At 44.4% G+C, this 19,103-nt stretch overlaps 1 protein-coding gene across 1 annotated transcript in view; it reads left to right on the top strand.

Moving 5' to 3' along the window:
• The window catches only part of tmem45a (transmembrane protein 45a), a 126,671-nt gene extending 108,283 nt beyond the window's left edge, over nt 1-18,388 (top strand). Inside the window, exons 5-6 of the mRNA XM_038801735.1 lie at nt 7,822-7,967; nt 10,944-18,388. Of these exons, the coding sequence (XP_038657663.1) occupies nt 7,822-7,967; nt 10,944-11,037 (240 nt within the window). The 3' untranslated portion in view covers nt 11,038-18,388. The remainder of the gene's footprint in view (nt 1-7,821; nt 7,968-10,943) is intronic.
• The last annotated feature ends 715 nt before the right edge of the window (nt 18,389-19,103 follow it).

The following is a 19,103-nucleotide window of genomic DNA, read 5'->3' as shown; positions in this document are numbered from 1 at the left end:
GCGAACATTAATTCAAGTTGGAGAAAGTGATCGGGGGTTAGTGAGAGAGTGTTACGGGTGGTGGTGAAAGTGATCAGGAAGGGGCGCCCATGTGAAATAAAGCATGGAAACGCAAAGTACCGTCGATGCTGATAATCTGAAATAGAAACAAAGAATTCTGGAAATACACAGCAGGTCAGGTAGCACCTGTGGAGAGAGGATTCAAGGATAGCTGGTTCAGTGATTTCATCTTGTGGGCCTTAGGCACTAATGGGCGAGCAAAGATCCCGTCACCACTCTCTGATTTGTTAACCACCTGTTTTTCAGGTGAAAAGGGCAGACATATGTTGAAATTCTGCCACAAAAGTGTAGATTGTCTCTTTAATGTCTTAATAGCAAGATCTTATCGTCTTTATGTAGAACCTGCCCTGATTTTCATTCCTTACCAATATTTCTTCCCGAATCATCAGTAACATAACTAACCTATTGGGTGGAATCTTTCTGTTTTTCTGTAGAGTGTCGCAGCAGATAGGAAAAGCATGGTTGGAACCACCAGTCCCCACGGGGGTTTTCTCCGCCGTATTGTTAGCCTGGTAGGAAAGGACCCTTGCAAGGGGTGGCTCACATAACATCACGTTGACGGGGCACTGCCAGCAACTTAGCTTTTTAAAGATTGAAGCGCTATTTTTAAAGCCGCACCAATGCAAGAGCTCAGGTAGCGGGTTCTGCCTGCCAGGTGCATGACCTGGGATGTCTGTTGCAATCCCACCAAAGTGAATGGATTATGGATTATGAAATGGCGGGGGGGATCAGCATGATAATCAGATGCAAATTAATTGTAATGGAGTTCCCGATGGGATTCCTGTTATGCCACTGGTAGGGGGGGGGGGGGGGGGGGGGGCGATGACGACAATTGCATTACTCCTTTATGTCGCCGTGAAACACCATTTCAGCCTCTTGCCAGCTTTTCTACTGCTGTCGTTGATCCTGCCCAATGGTAAATCCCCCTCAACCCCACCCCCAACTATTTCAAGCTGTCTTTTGATTTAGGAGTAGGGCTGAAACTTTTAACAAGCATATTAATTCATTCTCCAGCACTATTATTCTGATCTTGATCAGTATACCTATTCAGAAAACAATGGCTGCTTAGTATTTTTGTGCAGGTGGCGTGAACTAGGAGGTGTGCGTGCTGTGTTTTGAACCTTGTAGATATGGGACATTTTAATGTTCAATATTGTCAGTTCTACAGTAATTAGTTGTGAAACCTTGTAATTACCTTTCAAATCACAGCCCAGTTATCAAATCTTCCTTGCTTTTGTCTAGGTTGTTCTTTCTATTCCTATAACAAATTCCTCCAAGGCTATTTAGCCCAAAAGTAATAAAAGCAGAACAAAAGTAACCATTTTGGGATCTGTCAAACGAATCCCATTCTATGATTTAAATCCTAGTATCCTCAAAGAATTAGCAAGCACAAAAGTACAGTATATTTCTCTGATGAGAAGTATTTAATTTTTAAATAAATTTAGAGTGCCCAATTCATTTTTTCCAATTAAGGGACAATTTAGCGTGGCCAATCCACCTACCCTGCACATTTTTGGGTTGTGGGGGCAAAACCCACGCAAACACGGGGAGAATGTGCAAACTCCACACGGACTCTGTCCCAGAGGCGGGATCGAACCTAGGACCTCGGCACCGTGAGGCAGCAGTGCTAACCATTGCCCCACTGTGCTGCCCTTGAGAGAGAAGTATTTCATAATATTTAATGGAACTTTATTTGATTGATTTTTTTTTTGCTCGTTTAATGCCAGAATTGAAAATATCTTGAACATGTTTTAAATTAAATATTTACCCAATTTCATTAACTCAGAGGTTTTCAACTCCTTGTTTTAAGATGGTGTTTCTCCCCTTTTAGAATCCAGGGAACGGTTGGCATGGATTATATTGTTTGTTGTCAATATGATAAATACAAAAACCACAATCCTCGTACTATGTGTGACACGGTAGCACAGTGGTTAGCACTGTTACTTCACAGCGCCAGAGACACAGGTTCGATCCCCGGCTTGTGTCACTGTCTGTGTGGAGTCTGTACGTTCTCTCTGTGTCTACGTGGGTTTCTTCCAGGTGCTCCGGTTTCCTCCCACAAGTCCCGAAAGACGTGCTTGTTAGATGAATTGTGCATTTTGAATTCGCCCTCCATGTACCCTAACAGACGCCGGAGTGTGGCGACTAGGGTTTTTTCACAGTAACTTCATTACAGTGTTAATGTAAGCCTACTTGTGGCACTAATAAAGATTATTATTATTAAACGTGTGGATTAAGGGTTGGATATGAATTCGAACATGGCACCTTTTTTTTATTCTTTCGGGATTTTGATTGTTTTCATATGTTGAACTTTTTGCATATTTGTAATTTTCCCTTTTTTCAACAATTCAATCAAGAGCAGCTGCATAATTTACACCTGCAGAATGTTCCTCTGGAGAAGCGGAGAATATAGCATTGTTGCCACACTACAATAGAGGGAACCAGTATTTTTATGTGAGTGCTCATAATGAGCACAAGTCCATTTAAAAAAAATTATGTTAAGTAATAATTGTCGTAAGCAAACATGACAATAACAATTATTTTTTTTTAAAGTGTTAATCCAGATGAGCAGTTTGGTCTCTGAGCTGCCCTTTTTCTTGCAGTTGCACTGTTTTCCTTTTATCTGGTTTGATAGGCTCACTGCCATGTTTACAGCAATACCAGATGGCAAACAAATAATATCACTCATTATCCCTGTACCATTCCAAAGGCTACTTAAAACATTAGTGAAGATCGTTCAGTCAGTATTACATTTGTTCAAATATTGTTCAAGTATTTGGTTTCACATTCAACAGTTTTTTTTAATAAATGTTTTTATTGGGTTTTTGAACATATATTCACCATTATGTACACAAAATAGAATACATATATACATAGAAGAGAAGGGAACACGCACAAAATACAAAACAAACAAGAACAAAAAAATAGTTAGTTGATAGGGTATTATGTGCGAGCTCAACAACAGCAGAGCTGTACAATTGGCAATATTGTTTTTAGCACATAAGTAAGTGTCTGTGGGAGGGGGGTACATATTCATTTGGGCGCCGGGGAAACAAATACAGAACAATTACAGAGGGCAATACGTGAATGGATCTGGTGTTGGTGTTGGCACTTGCTTCTCCCGGACGGATTTCGCTGCCGTTGTCGTCTTGCGATCACCTCCTCTTCAGCCGCTCGTCCCGTCTTTCGCCCGGATTTTCCTTGTTCTCTGCTCCTGTAGATGCCAAGTTTGTTATTGTTTCCTCTGCCCTCCTTCCAGCTGTCATTCCCTTGCTTCCCCCCACCTCACTGGTTCACCTCTATTGTTCCCTCTCTCCTCCCTCTTCCCCCCCTCCCAAACAGGTCCCGGAATAATTGGGCAAATGGCTCCCACGTTCTGTGGAAGCTGTCGTCTGACCCCCGAATGGCGAATTTGATTTTTTCTATTTGGAGAGATTCTGAGAGGTCGGACAGCCAGTCTGCAGCTTTAGGTGGTGCTGCTGACCGCCCGCTGAACAGGATTCTATGGCGGATGATCAGGGAGGCAAAGGCAAGGGCGTCTGCCCTCCTCCCCAGGAATAGATCTGACTGGTCTGATACCCCAACGACTGCCACTTTTGGGCATGGCTCCACCCTCATCCCCACTACTTTGGACATTGCCTCGATGAAGGCTGTCCAGTACCCCGCAGCTCTGGGGCAAGACCAGAACATGTGGGTGAGGTTGGCCAGGCCTCCTTGGCACCTTTCACACCTATCCTCCACTTCCGGGAAGAACCTACTCATACGAGTTCTTGTTAAGTGGGCTTCACAATCAACAGTTAAGAGAGATTATTCCTGGTCCGAATCTAATATTTATTTGCAAGCTGCTTATGTGATTGAAATATATTCTAAAGATTTCGGGTCGAATTTTCGCAGTGCCTGGCAGAGTGGCACGGCGGGCGGGAAAAGTAGACTGGAAGCCACTGTTCCGAGGGCAACATCTACCGCTGTATTTTTCGGCTCACAGAGAAAAAAAGGCGAGGGGTCGGTTCCCACAGCGTCACGTTCGAGCCCAACCCGTTAGCAGCTCGGGTTTTTCAAAGATTGAACAATTTAATGGCGGGCGGGAGGGGAACGATCTGGCGTAAAGGTCTGATAATTGTACTCAAATGCATTCTCCTCCTGTCTGTGTGGGTTTCATCCCCACAACCCAACGATGTGCAGGTTAGGTGGACTGGCCACACTGAATTGCCCCTTAATTGGAAAAAAAATAATTGGGCACTCTAAATTTATTTTTAAGAATATTCAAATTGGGATCCTGATGTTCAAAGTCGGTGGTGGGGGTCAGGGACAATCGCAGGGATAATCCCACCAACGTAAAACATGTTTTGGGACTCCTACAGGATTTTCTGTCCCCGCCGCCCATCCCAGTCCTCAAAAACAGGAGCAGAAAATCCCTCCCACTATGTAAAATTAGCCCAAAGGATTTCCTGACAAAATTTCCAGGTGCTGATGAATAATCATCTTTTGGCTTCTCCCATTTTACTTGGGATCGCCACAGTGTGATCGACTTTTGCCATCCCCTTTCCTCATCGAATCCCATGCTTTGATATATCTCCCCACTGCATCTTTCCATCTGTTCTTCGCCTTTTCCCCCTCTTCTTTTTTGCAGTGCTACCTCCATCACTCACTTCACCAGATTTCCTCTCTCTGCACAATAGATGACCTTACCATTTCAGTATCCCACAACCTTCACTGTCCCTTTGGTGTGCTGCTTCCTGACTTTGTCCTTGTTACCCCACACATTCATCTCAGCATCCACATATTCTTCGTATCATTCATTGTTCCTTTCTTCTTGATGTTGACCATGTTTCTGCACTGCACAGCAAGATCAGTCTCATAACTCTCGTGTAGATTCTTCTTTTCAGTTTAAAAAAAAAATAAATTTATTTTCCATTTTCACATTTTCTTCAAAGTTTACACCCCACCAACAAATAGTAAACGGTAACGAATACAATGTCAATCCCCTTATTAACAACAACCATCCCATCCTCCCACCAACCCCCCAAACAACAGCCCACCTGACAATATAAGCATCAAATAAACAAAACCTTCCAATGAGAAAAAAAAGGGAATCAGGAATCGCCTATGGTCACCATTGACATATATAGTCCACCGCCACATCCACCCTAATTTTCAACACCGTCCAATCCCCGAAAGAGTTCCGTGAATGACACCCATGAATTGCAAATCCCCCCCCCCCTCCCCCACCCCACACAGATTCCACCCCTCCACTTCCTCTTGTAAACTCCTCCCCCCAGCCTCGGTTCCTTCCCCCAGCTTTTCACCCAGGCTAGACTCACCGAAACATGTTCTGCCGAACTCCGATGGCCGCAGCCCCTCCCTCCACCTCACTCCTGTTCACTGGCCTGCTTACACCGGCCAGCGTGGAGGCCCCCGCCCAGGTCTCCTTCCCCCTTGCCCGTTTCCAGGAAAACGAAGAACTCCCCTTTAGCACACAGACCCCACATACATACCCAAGCCCCAAAGAACCATCATTGCAAATGAAAGTCCCAACTCTACCATTGTCCAAATACATACAGCATCGACTCATTTAGTACATACATCAACACGCAAAAAATAAAGTTACGTGAGGCTACATCGGTACAAGACCACTTTCAGTCCCATTTCTCAATTTTGCTACAGTCCTTTTGCCTTTGCAAACCCCTCCGCCGCTTCCGCCGTCCCAAAATAAACGTCCTTGGATTTGTAGGTCACCCTCAACTTAGCTGGATACACTATGCTGCACGGCACCTTGCTGTTGTGCAGTGCCTTCTTCACCCGGCTGAAGGCCACCCATCTCCTTGCCAGCTCCACCGTAAAGTCCTGTATATACATATGCCAGCTCCAGCCCACTGCACCTCCCGCTTCTGCTTTGCCCAGCACAGGACCTTCTCCTTCACGCTGTACCTACAGAAACAAATAGTTAATACTCTTGGCGGCTCACTCGCTTTTGGTATAGGCCTCCTCAACCTATGAGCCCGATACAGTTCGTATCGAGAGGGATCGTCCCCCACCCCAGTAGCTCCGCCAACATCATGGCAAAATACTCCGTCGGCCTCGGGCCTTTCACCCCTTCGGGCAGACCCACGGCCCTCAGATTCTGCCGCCTGGATCTGTTTTCCAGGTCTTCCATTTTGGCTCACAGACCCTTGTTGGTCTCTGTCACCCTCCGCAGTTCCTTCCCCATCGAGGGGAGTTGATCACTGTGCTGCGATAATGCCTCCCACTTCCTGCAGTGTCTCACCTTGCTCCCACACCTCCGCCGATGTGCTCGATACCGCCGCCCTCACCGGGGCAATCGCCTCCTCCACCAGCACCTTCAATACCGCCCCCATCTCCTTCTTCATCACTTCCATGTGCTTTGTGAACTGTTTTTCAAGTTCCATGGCCATCACCGTGGTCATTTCTTCTGCCGTGAGCACTGCAGCCTCGCCTGGTGCTCCAGTCTCCGCTTTCTTTACAGTTCCCGCGTTTACTTTTCTGCTCCCCGGCGGCCTTTCATTAACCCCCTTTTTCACGGCCGTTTTTCCCCCAACTTGGACATTTCTCCTCCCTGTGCCTTCTTACAACTTTTTCAGCCGCTGTTGCCCCTGGGACCAGGCGGTAAAACCTAAAGAATTCTATTCCCGAACGGGAGCCCTCCAGTGTGTGGCTGCCTCCCGCCCACTGTCTCCGGACGTCCTCTCTTCTTTTCAGTTTCAGCAATACTTTGCTATCACATAACTCTCCTTTGCACTTCTTCCAATTACTTTAATCAGAGCCAACCTGGAGCTTAATTTCCATTTCCATACTTCCATCTACTGCCACCAGTGGCCCCAAGTACTTGAAACTATCTTTACACCTTCTCTCTGCGTCTGCTCAAACTAACTGTCCATAAGTTGAATGTTTGGTCTTCGGATCTCAATGCCTTGACTTCCAGTACTTTTCTCCTGTTCACCAGGTATTTGGTTATGCTCCATCACATAGCTCAATGCCGTCTACAGACCTAGGGCTGGAGTTTACCGCCCCGCCCGCTGCAAGGTCGCCAGGGGCAGGATGCGGACCATGTAAAGGTGCATTGACCTCGGGCGGGAATTTACGGTCCGCCGGGCAGGCGCAGCCGGAGAATCCCACCCATAATAAACCACGGCACTTAATTTTTCACTTGCTCAGTCAGAAGATCAATGACAATCAGGAAGAGGAAGGGTCTCAGTGCTGACGTTGGTGCAATCAAACTTGCTGTGCCCCCCCCCCCCCCCCCCCCCCCCCCCTCAAACACACACACACACCCTCCCCCACTCCATACTGCTTCTTACCCTCGTCTGTATTTGTCCTGTAATAGTTGCATGTGTTTCTCTGGAACTTCACAAATTCTAGCACATCCCCAGACTTCCACCCAAGGCACCTGATCATCAGTCATTGGGCCAATGAATACAATCTTAACGTCGCACTGACCTTCTCGATATTTCAGGTACAAGGAATATGATTGTAGAATGTGCTTTTACCTCCCAGTTTATACGTTATTGATCAGTTGTTGTTACTGTTAAGTGTCACTCTAACAAAGCCATGTGCCTTTTTTGTTGTAATGAACTTTGGGACTTTGTGTGGCAGTCAACATTGCTCAACCTTAATTATTAGCTTTAAATAGCATAATTGTTTCATCAGAAATAAATTAAACTTATAGCCGCATTGGTGGAATTTAGACATAACTATAAATATTTCTCACCACCTGCATCCAGCTTATTTCATTTCTGTTTACAGATTGGATTTATTCTGTATCCTCCAAATGGAAGCCCAGAGTGGGACCAAACCAGTCATGACAATATGATGTTTATTACCATGTGCTACTGTTGGCATTATGCCTTTTCACTTCTCACTGTGGCTGTTAGCTATGCAATTGTCAGTTGGTGAGTAAATATTTTGTCTCCCATTCACATTTCTGAGCTCCCGCAGAACGTGTTGCTTGATGCATTATATAAAGCGTCTCAGTTGCACTATTTAAACACACTCATTCATTGAAATATGTTGACAATTGTACAAAGAAACTTATTCAGAATTGCATTCATCTGTATGCCACCAGAGAAAATGAAATCCCTAACTTAGCTCATTCTAATTGAAGACTAGTGTTTCAAGAAGAAGTTACACAAGCAGTCTGTACTGTTAACCGACTTCTGTGAACCTACGAAGACAGTTAACAGTATTTCTTCACTCGGCTTAAAAAGAAAACATGACTGACCTTAGAGTTTTGCTGTTTTCAATGATATTTTGAAAACTGAACTTGAGTTCAAAAGTCACAAAATTATATTCTGAAATTGATTTTAATTGGTTCCTGTGGGAAAGTGTATCGAGGTTTTTAACAAATTATTAAGCGGGTGGTCATATCACCCCACTCCCCCCTCCCTCCCTGCACTTAACTACTCCAGAGTAAGTATACACGCACACAAACATGCAGTTGTAACAGTGTAGAATCTGGGGCTGGATTCTCTGAGCCTCCACGCCGAAATCGCGTTTGGTGCGGGGGCGGAGAATGGTTGTCAAACCCGAAATTTTGACCGGCGCCGCTCCCGCGATTTTCCGGGGACCGGAGAATCGCTTGGGAGTCTCTTGCGCGAACTACATGACGCCGGAAGGAGTCCATTGACAAAGACCACCACCCCCTCCGCGATTTTGCGCGTGAAACGGCCGAGTTCCCAACGGCATTGTTCAAACTACCAATAGATTTCATTACTATTACAAGCTTGCATTGGCATAGAATTGCTCTTCCGCTTATTATACTTGACTGTATGAACAGTTTGACTAATTCACACAAACATATCTGAAAGCAGCAGAAAAAGATGGGTGTTTTTGAAGATGTGCTTATATTTCATGCTATCATGATAAGCTATGTCAGTATTTCTTGTATCGAGGCCTTTGAAATATTTAAACATGGTCTCGCAAGTATTTATTATAATAGTGCTACTGACTGGGATTTTTTGCTCCCGTTCATGACGGGCAGGTTTGGCGACGGCAGCGGAAACTATTGCGAGAAGGCCAAAGTTGCGTTCCACGTCGATGTATAAAAAACAGGAAACGATAGTCCCCTGATGCCCCCCCCGTCCCCATCCCCACTCCAGTCCTCAGCTGTGATGGCCACGTTTACCGCTGATCAACATCGAGAACCTAATTGTAATCCATTTGCATTTCATTATCGGGCCCATACCCCAGAATCATACCCCCTCGTCAAATAATGCATCCCAGGGGTATGATGTCAGAACGGTGTAATGCATGACTGGTCTCACAAAGCATAAGCTCGGTGAGCAGAACTCCAAGGAGAGCTCAGAGGTGAACGTAGCACTCAGATGGGAGAGGGTGATGCAAGGGGTGCAGCTGGGTGAAGAATGTTCCTGATGCGCTCACTGTGCCCTGGGACATCCTTCAAAAACAGTGCTTGAATCATCAAGGCAGAGTTAATGGCGGGGTGGGTGAAAGAGAGGTCCCACCTTCTCCCCACTCCCAGCAATACATCGCAGAACCCCTGCCTACCTTCCCTTTTCTTTTAAGCATTACATGGCGGAAAACACCGCCATTGTCGTTGGTATGCTCAATGCCGCTTTTCTCACCCGATACTGGACTTTGCCGATATGGAAGAAAATCTTGCTCTGTGTATTAGAATTACACTGACTTATAGTTAAAGAGGTCTCTGTGGTACTGCCATGAATAGCTGTACAGTGTTAATGTACCTCTAAACTCTTCTGTTTTAATCAGGACGTTCCCATATAAATGACAGAAACATCTGAGTTGCTTCCAAAGTCACTTCCTGTCCCAAGCACCACGTTAAATCATTTTAAGTACAACTGTTCATGTCATTACAGTAATGTCTGCGGGGCTGTTTAGCACAGAGCTAAATCGCTGGCTTTGAAAGCAGACCAAGCAGGCCAGCAGCACAGTTCGATTCCCTAACAGGCGCCGGAATGTGGCGACTAGGGGCTTTTCACAGTAACTTCATTTGAAGCCGACTTGTGACAATAAGCGATTTTCATTTCATGTCCGACAATTTTTACTTAATAGCAATAGTAGTATGTACTCAGAGACTTAAAAACAAGGCGAAGACTACAAACAAAAACATGAATTAGTTTAAATGAAAATTGGTTGTATTTGAAATGCCAATACATGCCAACTTTCAAAATACTGTAGCAATTCTGCCCCCTGGAGTCAAAATGTGCATCTTCGCATAATCTGTTTTGTCCTGATGTAAACCACAATAATTCAGTCATTGAAGTTATTAAAATTGGGAGTCAGAAGCGTTTCTCTCGGGAGACTTCAGTATCTGTATGCCAGAATCTTAGGAAACCTGAAACTATTCCAGGGTTTTCCACGAGAGGAGGACAAATCCATTAAAAAAGCTCAGCTCTATTTAAAAAAAAATTCATGTTAGCATCGCTGGCAAGGGCGACATCTGTTGGCCATTCCTAATTTGCCTTGAGGAGGCAGTGGTGAGCCGTCTTTCTTGAACAGTTCAGTCCACCTAGTGTAGGTACAACAACGGTGCTGTTAGGAAGCGAATTCCAAGTCTTTTTTTTACCTAGTGTCAGAGAAGGAACGGTGATGTATTTCCAAATCAGGATGATATGCAATATGGAGGAGAAATTGCAGGCGGTCGTGTTCCCCGCAAGCAGTAAAAACAGAGCATGGGATGACTGGCAAATGTACCATAATGAATTAACAATCAAATAATATATTTTTTAAACTTCAAACTCAAGCCATGTTATGGAACAATGGTATTTTGTTCAAGCAATACGTTTGCAGTGTATTATTAAAAGATCATTTTGTGGTGATTGCAATCAGTATCGTTCACACCATCATCAATTTCACCAAGTTTACCAATGTCTTTTATGTGTTTATAGGGTGATTCATACAAAGTTAAAACAGGTCGAGCCTCTGGAGATGGGACTGTTGAAATCATCTGAAAAAGATCAAGAGGTTGAGGAAGAAATGTAGCCTGATTAATATTGGAGTTTGCTACCTTTGTGCCTTTATTTATTCTTTATTACAAGAGTTAAAAATCTTTAATAGTTTCTGATGTTAAGCCCTTTTCACATAAACCTGTGCCTAGAGTGGAGCTGCCATGTGCTTATGCATGGAAATGGACTGATTTATCTGCATACATTTCACTTCTGCTGTCTTTTAATTCCTGAGATGTCAACTATCGAAAAGGGCAACATTTACAACTTTACATTAATCAAAACTTAAGATTGCTCTGCAAAGCCTTCAGTGACTGGTGAAAGGGGAAATAGGTCCTTTCCTACCGACAGTCTATCTTTTATTTCCCATGTTTTAGAGCTCATGACTTAAGAATGAGAAAGGCCTAAAAGAAAGTCATGATCTTCCTGACAATAATCCTTCAAGAGAACTTAAAAGCCACTGAGGACCCGGGTTCAATCCTGGCCCTGGGTCACTGTCTGTGTAGAGTTTGCACATTCTCCCCGTGTTTGCGTGGGTTTCACCACCACAAGCCAAAGATGTACAGGCTCGGAGAATTGGCCATGCTAAATTGCCCCTTAATTGGAGAAAAAAAGAATTGTGTTCTCCGAGTTTAAAACCAAAGAGAAAAAAAACTTTAAAAGTGCAAACTAATGTTTAATCTTTTTAAATGAAGATCAAAGGGATGATATTGGTCTTTGCAAATATTGCAGAAAGAGCTCATAGTAAACCTCCAACACCCTTGTACATCCAATGAAGAAGAGAATTGGGTGCTGTCCAAAATTGGCGGCCGAGCCCATATGTGTGTATATATGGGATGACAATTCTGATTTATAATAATTTGAGTGTTTTTTTTAATGCGCTCCTGATGAAGTAAACTTTACAGTTTTGAAAATATGACACTTGGAAACAAAAATGTATGAAAACTTTTGACATTGTGAAGAAATTTGAAAGTCTATCCTTTCTGAATACCTGTAGCACGCTCGATACCAGCCAGGCTCACTCCACTCTCAACCACAGTGTCCTAGTACTTACTCCCGAGCAAGGCTAGGAATTGTAGATCCTTGAGGTTGGAATTGTTAATTATAGAACATTGCTCGTTAATAAATCTTTCTGATAATTGCTCATCAAATTTTAGAAGCGCGAAATAAAGATCGCCGGGATGGGATTGGGTTTAACTAGTAATGCTGAACCAGTGAACTAGCAACCCATATTACATCCATTGGAAAAATAAATCAAGTGAAATGTAAGATGGGCTGCGGAAATGCCATGTGCCCATTTCATGCTGTTGTGTAAAACAAAGATTCACCCCAGTGTATATTCTTAGAGTGCCTGCAATAGCATTATTGTGGCAGAGCTTCAGTTTGAAGCAATGTTTAACATCATGGGGAATGACTGCACACAATCACAAATGTGTTCTTCATAAATTAATTCATGCTTTTGTTACAACTAGGCCCCTCACCGGCGGGGTAATGAGAAGTCCGGGAACCTCATTTTAATAAATTATAATATCATTAGCGAGCTCTCCCATGGAGACATCCCACCTCAATAAATATTCATCAGTTGCCGGCATGATGTCACGCCGGCGTGATTTACATCAGCTGTATGAAAACAAGAACCTGGTGACCTCGCCTCCAAACAGCATATCGGAAGTGAGCACTCGGGTCGGCATCACCCTCCAGGGTGCCAGTCACAGAGGGGGCAGCGGAGAGGATGCTGGGGACCCAGATAAATTCAACTCTAGGTCACGGGGGTGTGGTCAGCATTCGCACCTCGGGGGCTGGGGTCGCTCGCACACCTTAACAGCCCTTCATGTCTGTGAGCCTCTAGGTGTAATGCTGGTATGCAGCCAGCGCTTCCCACATCCTGCTTGCTGGGCTTCATAGCAATATCACCACTGAAGGATTGCCCTTCCAGAGTGGCAGCTGGAATGGGGGTGTGAGCAGGTGAATCCATAGGGTCAGCACTTGGGGGCAACTTTACGGTTCTTGGGTGGGGTCCCATGAGAGGCCAAGCTGCATGGGCAGATTGGAGAATTGTGAAAAGGTGTGTTTGCCGGTCTCACAAGACTTGAAGACCCCCACATGCAGGGAGGATGACTGTAGTGATAATGAACTCCCAAAACCGGGCAGAATTGTGATGTCAGAGGGCAAGAGCTGTTTGGGAGTTCAAGGCCACTGGTTATGGAGGCCAGACTGTCAGGAATTGACAGCTGGCTATTTAAATTGGAAGGCTTGCTTAATCCAGCCCAAGACAGCTGGGGGAATGAGCATGCCTCTGGATGAAGTATGCATGCTAATTGAAGTCTTCACACATATCAGGTGTGCCTTGCCTGCCACAAGGGAAAGCCGGTTGCCTAACCAGCTCCCTGACTCTTCCTTGATGAATCAAATGTGCCAATTTAGTCTGCATTGCAATGCATGAGTGTGGCTGATTGGCACCCACATTTAAATCACTTCTTGGTCTTTTGGCTAAGATCAAGCATCAGATCAAGTCCAAGTGCAATGCCTTTTCTTGTCAGCTTGGATCTTGATGATTTTTTTTGTGGAGACTAAGAATTGGATTCAATTTGAATTGTTTTTTGGAGCAAGCAATGAGATGGATTAAGGGCTTGCCCTGTCCACTCTGCGCATTAGCTTTATAACTTTAAGAATGGAAACCTTGCCACCAAGCATTGATCTCTAAGGATCATACTCACTTCTACAGAACAGAGAGGTGTGGCCCCCAAGGCAAGGCATTGTGGTGAATTCACTCATCGGTCATCCTGTTCAAGGGATGACCGGGGAGAGGGGGGGTGGCAGCGTTTTTCTCCCATGAGATTAGAACGTAGGTTCATTGAATGTGCTCAACTGCCCTAACCCCTCACCCTTGGGTGTTACATGGCCTGCTGAGCCTCTCAAGGAGCAAAGAGCTTCATTCAAGTGGAGTTGAGAGGGACAACTGTTGAGAAGTGCTTATGGTGTGACGGGGAGAGTGGAAAGGCACCAACATAGGGGGATATGCATGGGTGATTGCCTCAGATCCTGACAGGGCTGAGGGCGGTGGCCTCCATTACACCCCCCAGAGGTTGTCCCTCATCATAGTGGTCTGCTTCGCTCTGCACAACCTGGCACTGCAGTGGGTGAGTAGCTGAACCAGAAGGACATGAAGCGGGAGAATGATGGTGACTTGCAGTGAGGACTGAGCGATGCTCATCTTAACCGCTGACATGTCTGACCCCTGCAGGATAGAGAGCTGAACACAACCTGCCAATGAACGGGCTGACATGGGGACCAGAGACGCTGAATGACAAATCTCGGCTGCCACCTCCGAGGTCAGGGGTCCTGGTGTTTTTCTCCACCTACGTATGAGATGGACAGTCTCAACACATTTTCAGCCCTTGACATCCTCATCACTAGGAAATACTGTCAGACATGTCAGGCCTGAGCGTTGATGTTATGAAGGGGGTGGGGGGGTCAACCTTCCATGTCTGGGGAGGACCCATCTTTACTGACTCATCAGTATGGGAGGTGGGAGAGATTTAGCATTGCCATTTTCACACTCCACAGGGATGAAGCACCAAGTGTGCGTGGGGGTTTGCGGAACATGGCACCATGACATGACAGCATGAGGATCTGTATGGTTGAACGGAGTGATTGTTAATACAAGTGCAATATTAAAATGGTGACATCTCTACTAGTATCGAGATTCACCCATGCCTTAGAGGTGCCTACAGTTTTTTACTCTTTCTCAACCCCCCGTGATCCACAGCTGAGGTTGAGGCGGCCTGCTGTCTTCAATGCCCTGTTGCCTGAGATAACCTTGCCGGACGTTCCCTGGATGGCCTGGCCATTGAGGGTCCAGTACAACGTTTGGGCCGCACAAGTGTTGCAGTGCTGGTTTCCTCGGTGTGTGGGGCTGAAGGTATCTCGCTCACAGGGAGGGGTGTCAAATGGTCTGGACACCCCATGGGTGTCCTGCATGGATGGCCCCAAGCTACCTTCCTTTCCTCTTCCCATCAGGTGCCGGGGGGCCCTGGGCTCCTCCATGGGATGACGGGGCAGCTGGAGTGAGGTCCAAAAGCTCCACTGTTCTCTGGCGCTGACATTCGTGGCTTCCCACTAGTGCCGCACTATTCAGTTGTAGCCCTGCACCATGGAGTTCATGCCCTCAACCATGGAGGTTATGAGCTAAACTATGGAGCGGACATCCTGCACCAAGCTCTCCACTGCAGACGCCACCCTCCAACATCGCAGGTACTCACGCCTTGGACGGATTAACTAGTAGGCAGTTAATCCGTCCAAGGCTTTATAACTGGCTGAGGGATCACCATGGAGGTGTGAAGGGGTGCAGTGGAAGACATTAGGAGGCAGAATTATCCTGGTTGCACAAAGAAGGTAATTGATCTTTCGGCACTGTTGCCCTGTTGTCTTATGGAGCGAGTGGCACTCACTGTAGCAGCCACTGCCTCCCAGGTGGGACTGGTTACCTTGCTTGATGAACATCTGCACGATTACAGATAGAAGATGTCACAACTCCGCTTGACATCATCGAGAAGTTTGGTGAGGGCTCCCTCCGTGAAACGTGGTTCTGTCTTCCTGCCAGCTATCCCCCAACTGGACTTGGAATGAGTGCTGGGGAGTGTTTAAAAGGAGCATCCCACTGATTGCAGAGAATAAGTTTTACCGGGGCGAACATATCAGAGACAAGTCACCATGAGCGAGGCAGGAAACATGTGGAAAGAAAATGTTGTTGAAGAGGCTTAATATTCGGTGAGTTTTTCTGTTGGCATCGACTGGATTCTTCCCAGTTTTCTCACCGGAAAAACACTTTGAAAAATATGGTGAGATTTTGTCCACTGATATTAAGTTTCTTTAACACCTATTTTGGATTGAGAGCTTTATTATAAATCTTGTTCGAAAATAAAACCGATGTGATCCATGACCGACTGGAAAATAGTGGCTAACACCAGAAATATGAATATTTAGTAGAATATTTTGCAATATGCAGTTTCCACAATTAAAATAATGCATAGAGTGACAAAGGAAATAGGAAAATGTTATTAACATAATTTTTTTTACCAACTGTCTCATTGACGATTTAATTAAGTCATAGAGTTCAATGTGTGAAATGAAATCTCTTATAGTTTGCAAATGTAAGTTATTGTAATATTGTAGTAAAATAGGTGTCTTTCGGTACAATGGTGTATCTTAATGATGCTAACATTTTATTGCACCTTTAAAACAGTTATTTGAAATCTTTGTTTGTCAGTTTTTCGAAAGGAGAAGGAAATGTGTTGCAACCTTTTTATTAGTTATGATGCTAATGACTATTTGCGTTTCATTCTGATGGTCTTTATCATTAAATAGTAGTTAATGCTTTTTGTCCCTTCTCCTCCAAAAGATGAGGCTCTTCTTGACATGAGAGTGTTGCATTCCAAACACGAAGCATTACTTCTGAATCACTATCTGGATTAACATTCAAGCCCAACTTTTGTCCTCAAGCGGGACTTGTCATTTCTTAGATTTCATTTACACACATGTCGGCACTTTAGGATGTGTGCGTGATTTCATGATGCAGAAAATGATATTACACAATCAAAGGAAATTAATCATGTTCAAAAAAATTGAGAAGCTACATCAAATGTTGCTGCCAACCTGTAATGTTCCTTTGATGCTTCAGCGATCACACGCGACCTGTAGCTAAGCTTAAAAGACGTAGAATGCATTCTGACTTCTCCCTCTGTGTTGCCTTGATTGTGCCTAAACCTGGTGCGTTTCATGACTAAATCAATCTTTAAATTACATCACCAAGTCTGAGTACCTGCTCGTTTCTATCTCACCTACAAGTAGGGGCTGGTTTAGCACAGGGCTAAAGAGCTGGCTTTTAAAGCAGACCAAGGCAGGCCAGCCTTCAATTCCCATACCAGCCTCCCCGAACAGGCGCCGGAATGTGGCAACTAAGGGCTTTTCACAGTAACTTCATTTGAAGCCTACTTGTGACAATAAATGATTTTCATTTTTCATTTCATATCCCACTCAGTTAATTTGTTTAATGTGGTAGTTCCCATGCTCCTTCCCCGTCTCTGCTGCCACTGTATCCCACCCTCGGTTCCCTTACATTGCCACCCCATCCCTCTGCTCCCATGTTGACCCCACTTATACTCCACCTCCAACAACAGCAATCCTGGCTATCCAGCTCTCTTTATGCTCCCTATACAAATGCCACTAATGTCTATCTCATCCCCTACCTCAGTGGCGCTGTTTCTATTTAATTCTGGTATTGCCCTAGTAACAGCCGAATTGATTGACAATTACATGTTATAGGCTCATTTAATCCTTTTTGCTGATACCAAGTGAGAAACAGGATACAATGGGATGGGCAGAAACACTTGTTAGGGGATGGGTTGGGACTGGCAATGACCGTTGATGACCAGTTTCAGCGCCCCACAATTAGACAAAAACTTAAAGTGGGCATACACCATAACCTTATGTAGACTCTCCACCCAACCTCTACTTGAGAATGTAATGACGATAACTGGAGAAGTAGTACATAATAATTTAATGCAAGAAATGATATTGTTTTGTACTCAACCTTCAAGCGACCATCATATTTCAACGTCCTTGTAATTAATAACTTGTATGCAATGTAATTTCAATTGACCAATATTATTGGTAGTTCAGCTACAATACTCCCTTACGTAGGGTTTAAAGACTGGGGGGTCAGGCAGAACATCACTTTCTTGGCATTTAATGATGTGTGACCTAGATGCAGAGTTCCCAAAATGCAGAAGAGGTTTGAGCATTTACAAAACATCCTTTTTTTTCTCAAGTCCATCTCAAAATCTTTCCCTCAAATACCTTCCGCATTTTTATGTTCCCAAATTTAAAATGTTAAACATTCACAGACAATCATATTTGTGAATAGTCTACAAGATAATTGGCTGATGCTTTGAGAACCATACTTGATGTGTAGAATGTAAAGGATAGAACACGAAAGCTTGAAAACATTAAAACAAATTAACCATTGCAATTTTTTGTTGAATTAATATTTTACAAACGAATACAATTTGGATATACTTGGCTTTCCCTCTTTTATAATAGATTATATATTATAGTTAAATAAGCAGTATGTACCTCAAAATTAATATTTATTTTCTGTGACTGAGAAAAAATATAATTTAGTTTTCATACTTTGTAAAACCGTATAACCATTTGGAGTTGATTCAATTGTTAACTTAATTTAAATGTTGTCTTGCGTGATGTGTACTTGATTCAGTTTGTCAATCAATCAGCCTGTTTATAATGTAATATTGTTCAGCAAGGACCAAAATAAAATTACCAAAAAACCTTTGTTTATGAAATAAATGTTAAATATTGGTTGTCATTGATTCGATTAGTTTTCCATTTAACTGTACTACTGTGAAATATACTCAATTTCACAAGCTTTTGATATATTTAATATTTGTTGTCATAATGCAGTCGTATTATTGGTGTATGCTTATAAAGCAATGAAGATTTACTTTTTCAACTTTAATCAACAAGGAATTGTCAAAAGCTTTTTGTTGGTGACTTCCGGTTGCGGCTATGCCTAGATAGGTCGCACGGTCGGCAGCTCCCGCCGATAACGGACTTTTGGGCCCTTTTAAGCAGCTCCAGCGGTACTTTGATGACGATTCCCGGTGTGGGGAGGAAACAGTGAGGATCCCCAGCGCTGTATGGAGTGGACCAGGAATGGGGCGGTCAAAAAAGCGGCTTTGGAGAAGAGAGGAGAACGGGTGCAAAAAAGCAAGATGGCGGCGGGCGGAGATCAGGCAGCGTGAGCCCAGTGGTCACGGGAGCAGCAGGAGTTATTAAGAACCTGCTTTGCGGATTTAAAGGCGGAGATGCTGGCCCCTGTGAAGGCGTCGTTTGAAAGGCTGGTGGAGACCCAGAAGATGCAGGGACGGCGATCAAGGAGGTGCAGCAGAAGGCCTCTGATAATGAGGGCGAGATCTTGGGCCTAGCAATTAGAGTGGAGGCGCACGAGGTGCTGCACAAAAAATGGCAGGTGAAGCTGGAGGACCTGGACAATAGGTCAAGGAGGCAGAACCTGTGGATTCTGGG

Source organism: Scyliorhinus canicula, chromosome 7 (genome assembly GCF_902713615.1).
Source record: "Scyliorhinus canicula chromosome 7, sScyCan1.1, whole genome shotgun sequence".
Classification (NCBI taxonomy): Eukaryota; Metazoa; Chordata; class Chondrichthyes; order Carcharhiniformes; family Scyliorhinidae; genus Scyliorhinus; species Scyliorhinus canicula.
This window is presented reverse-complemented; position numbering and strand designations above follow the sequence as displayed.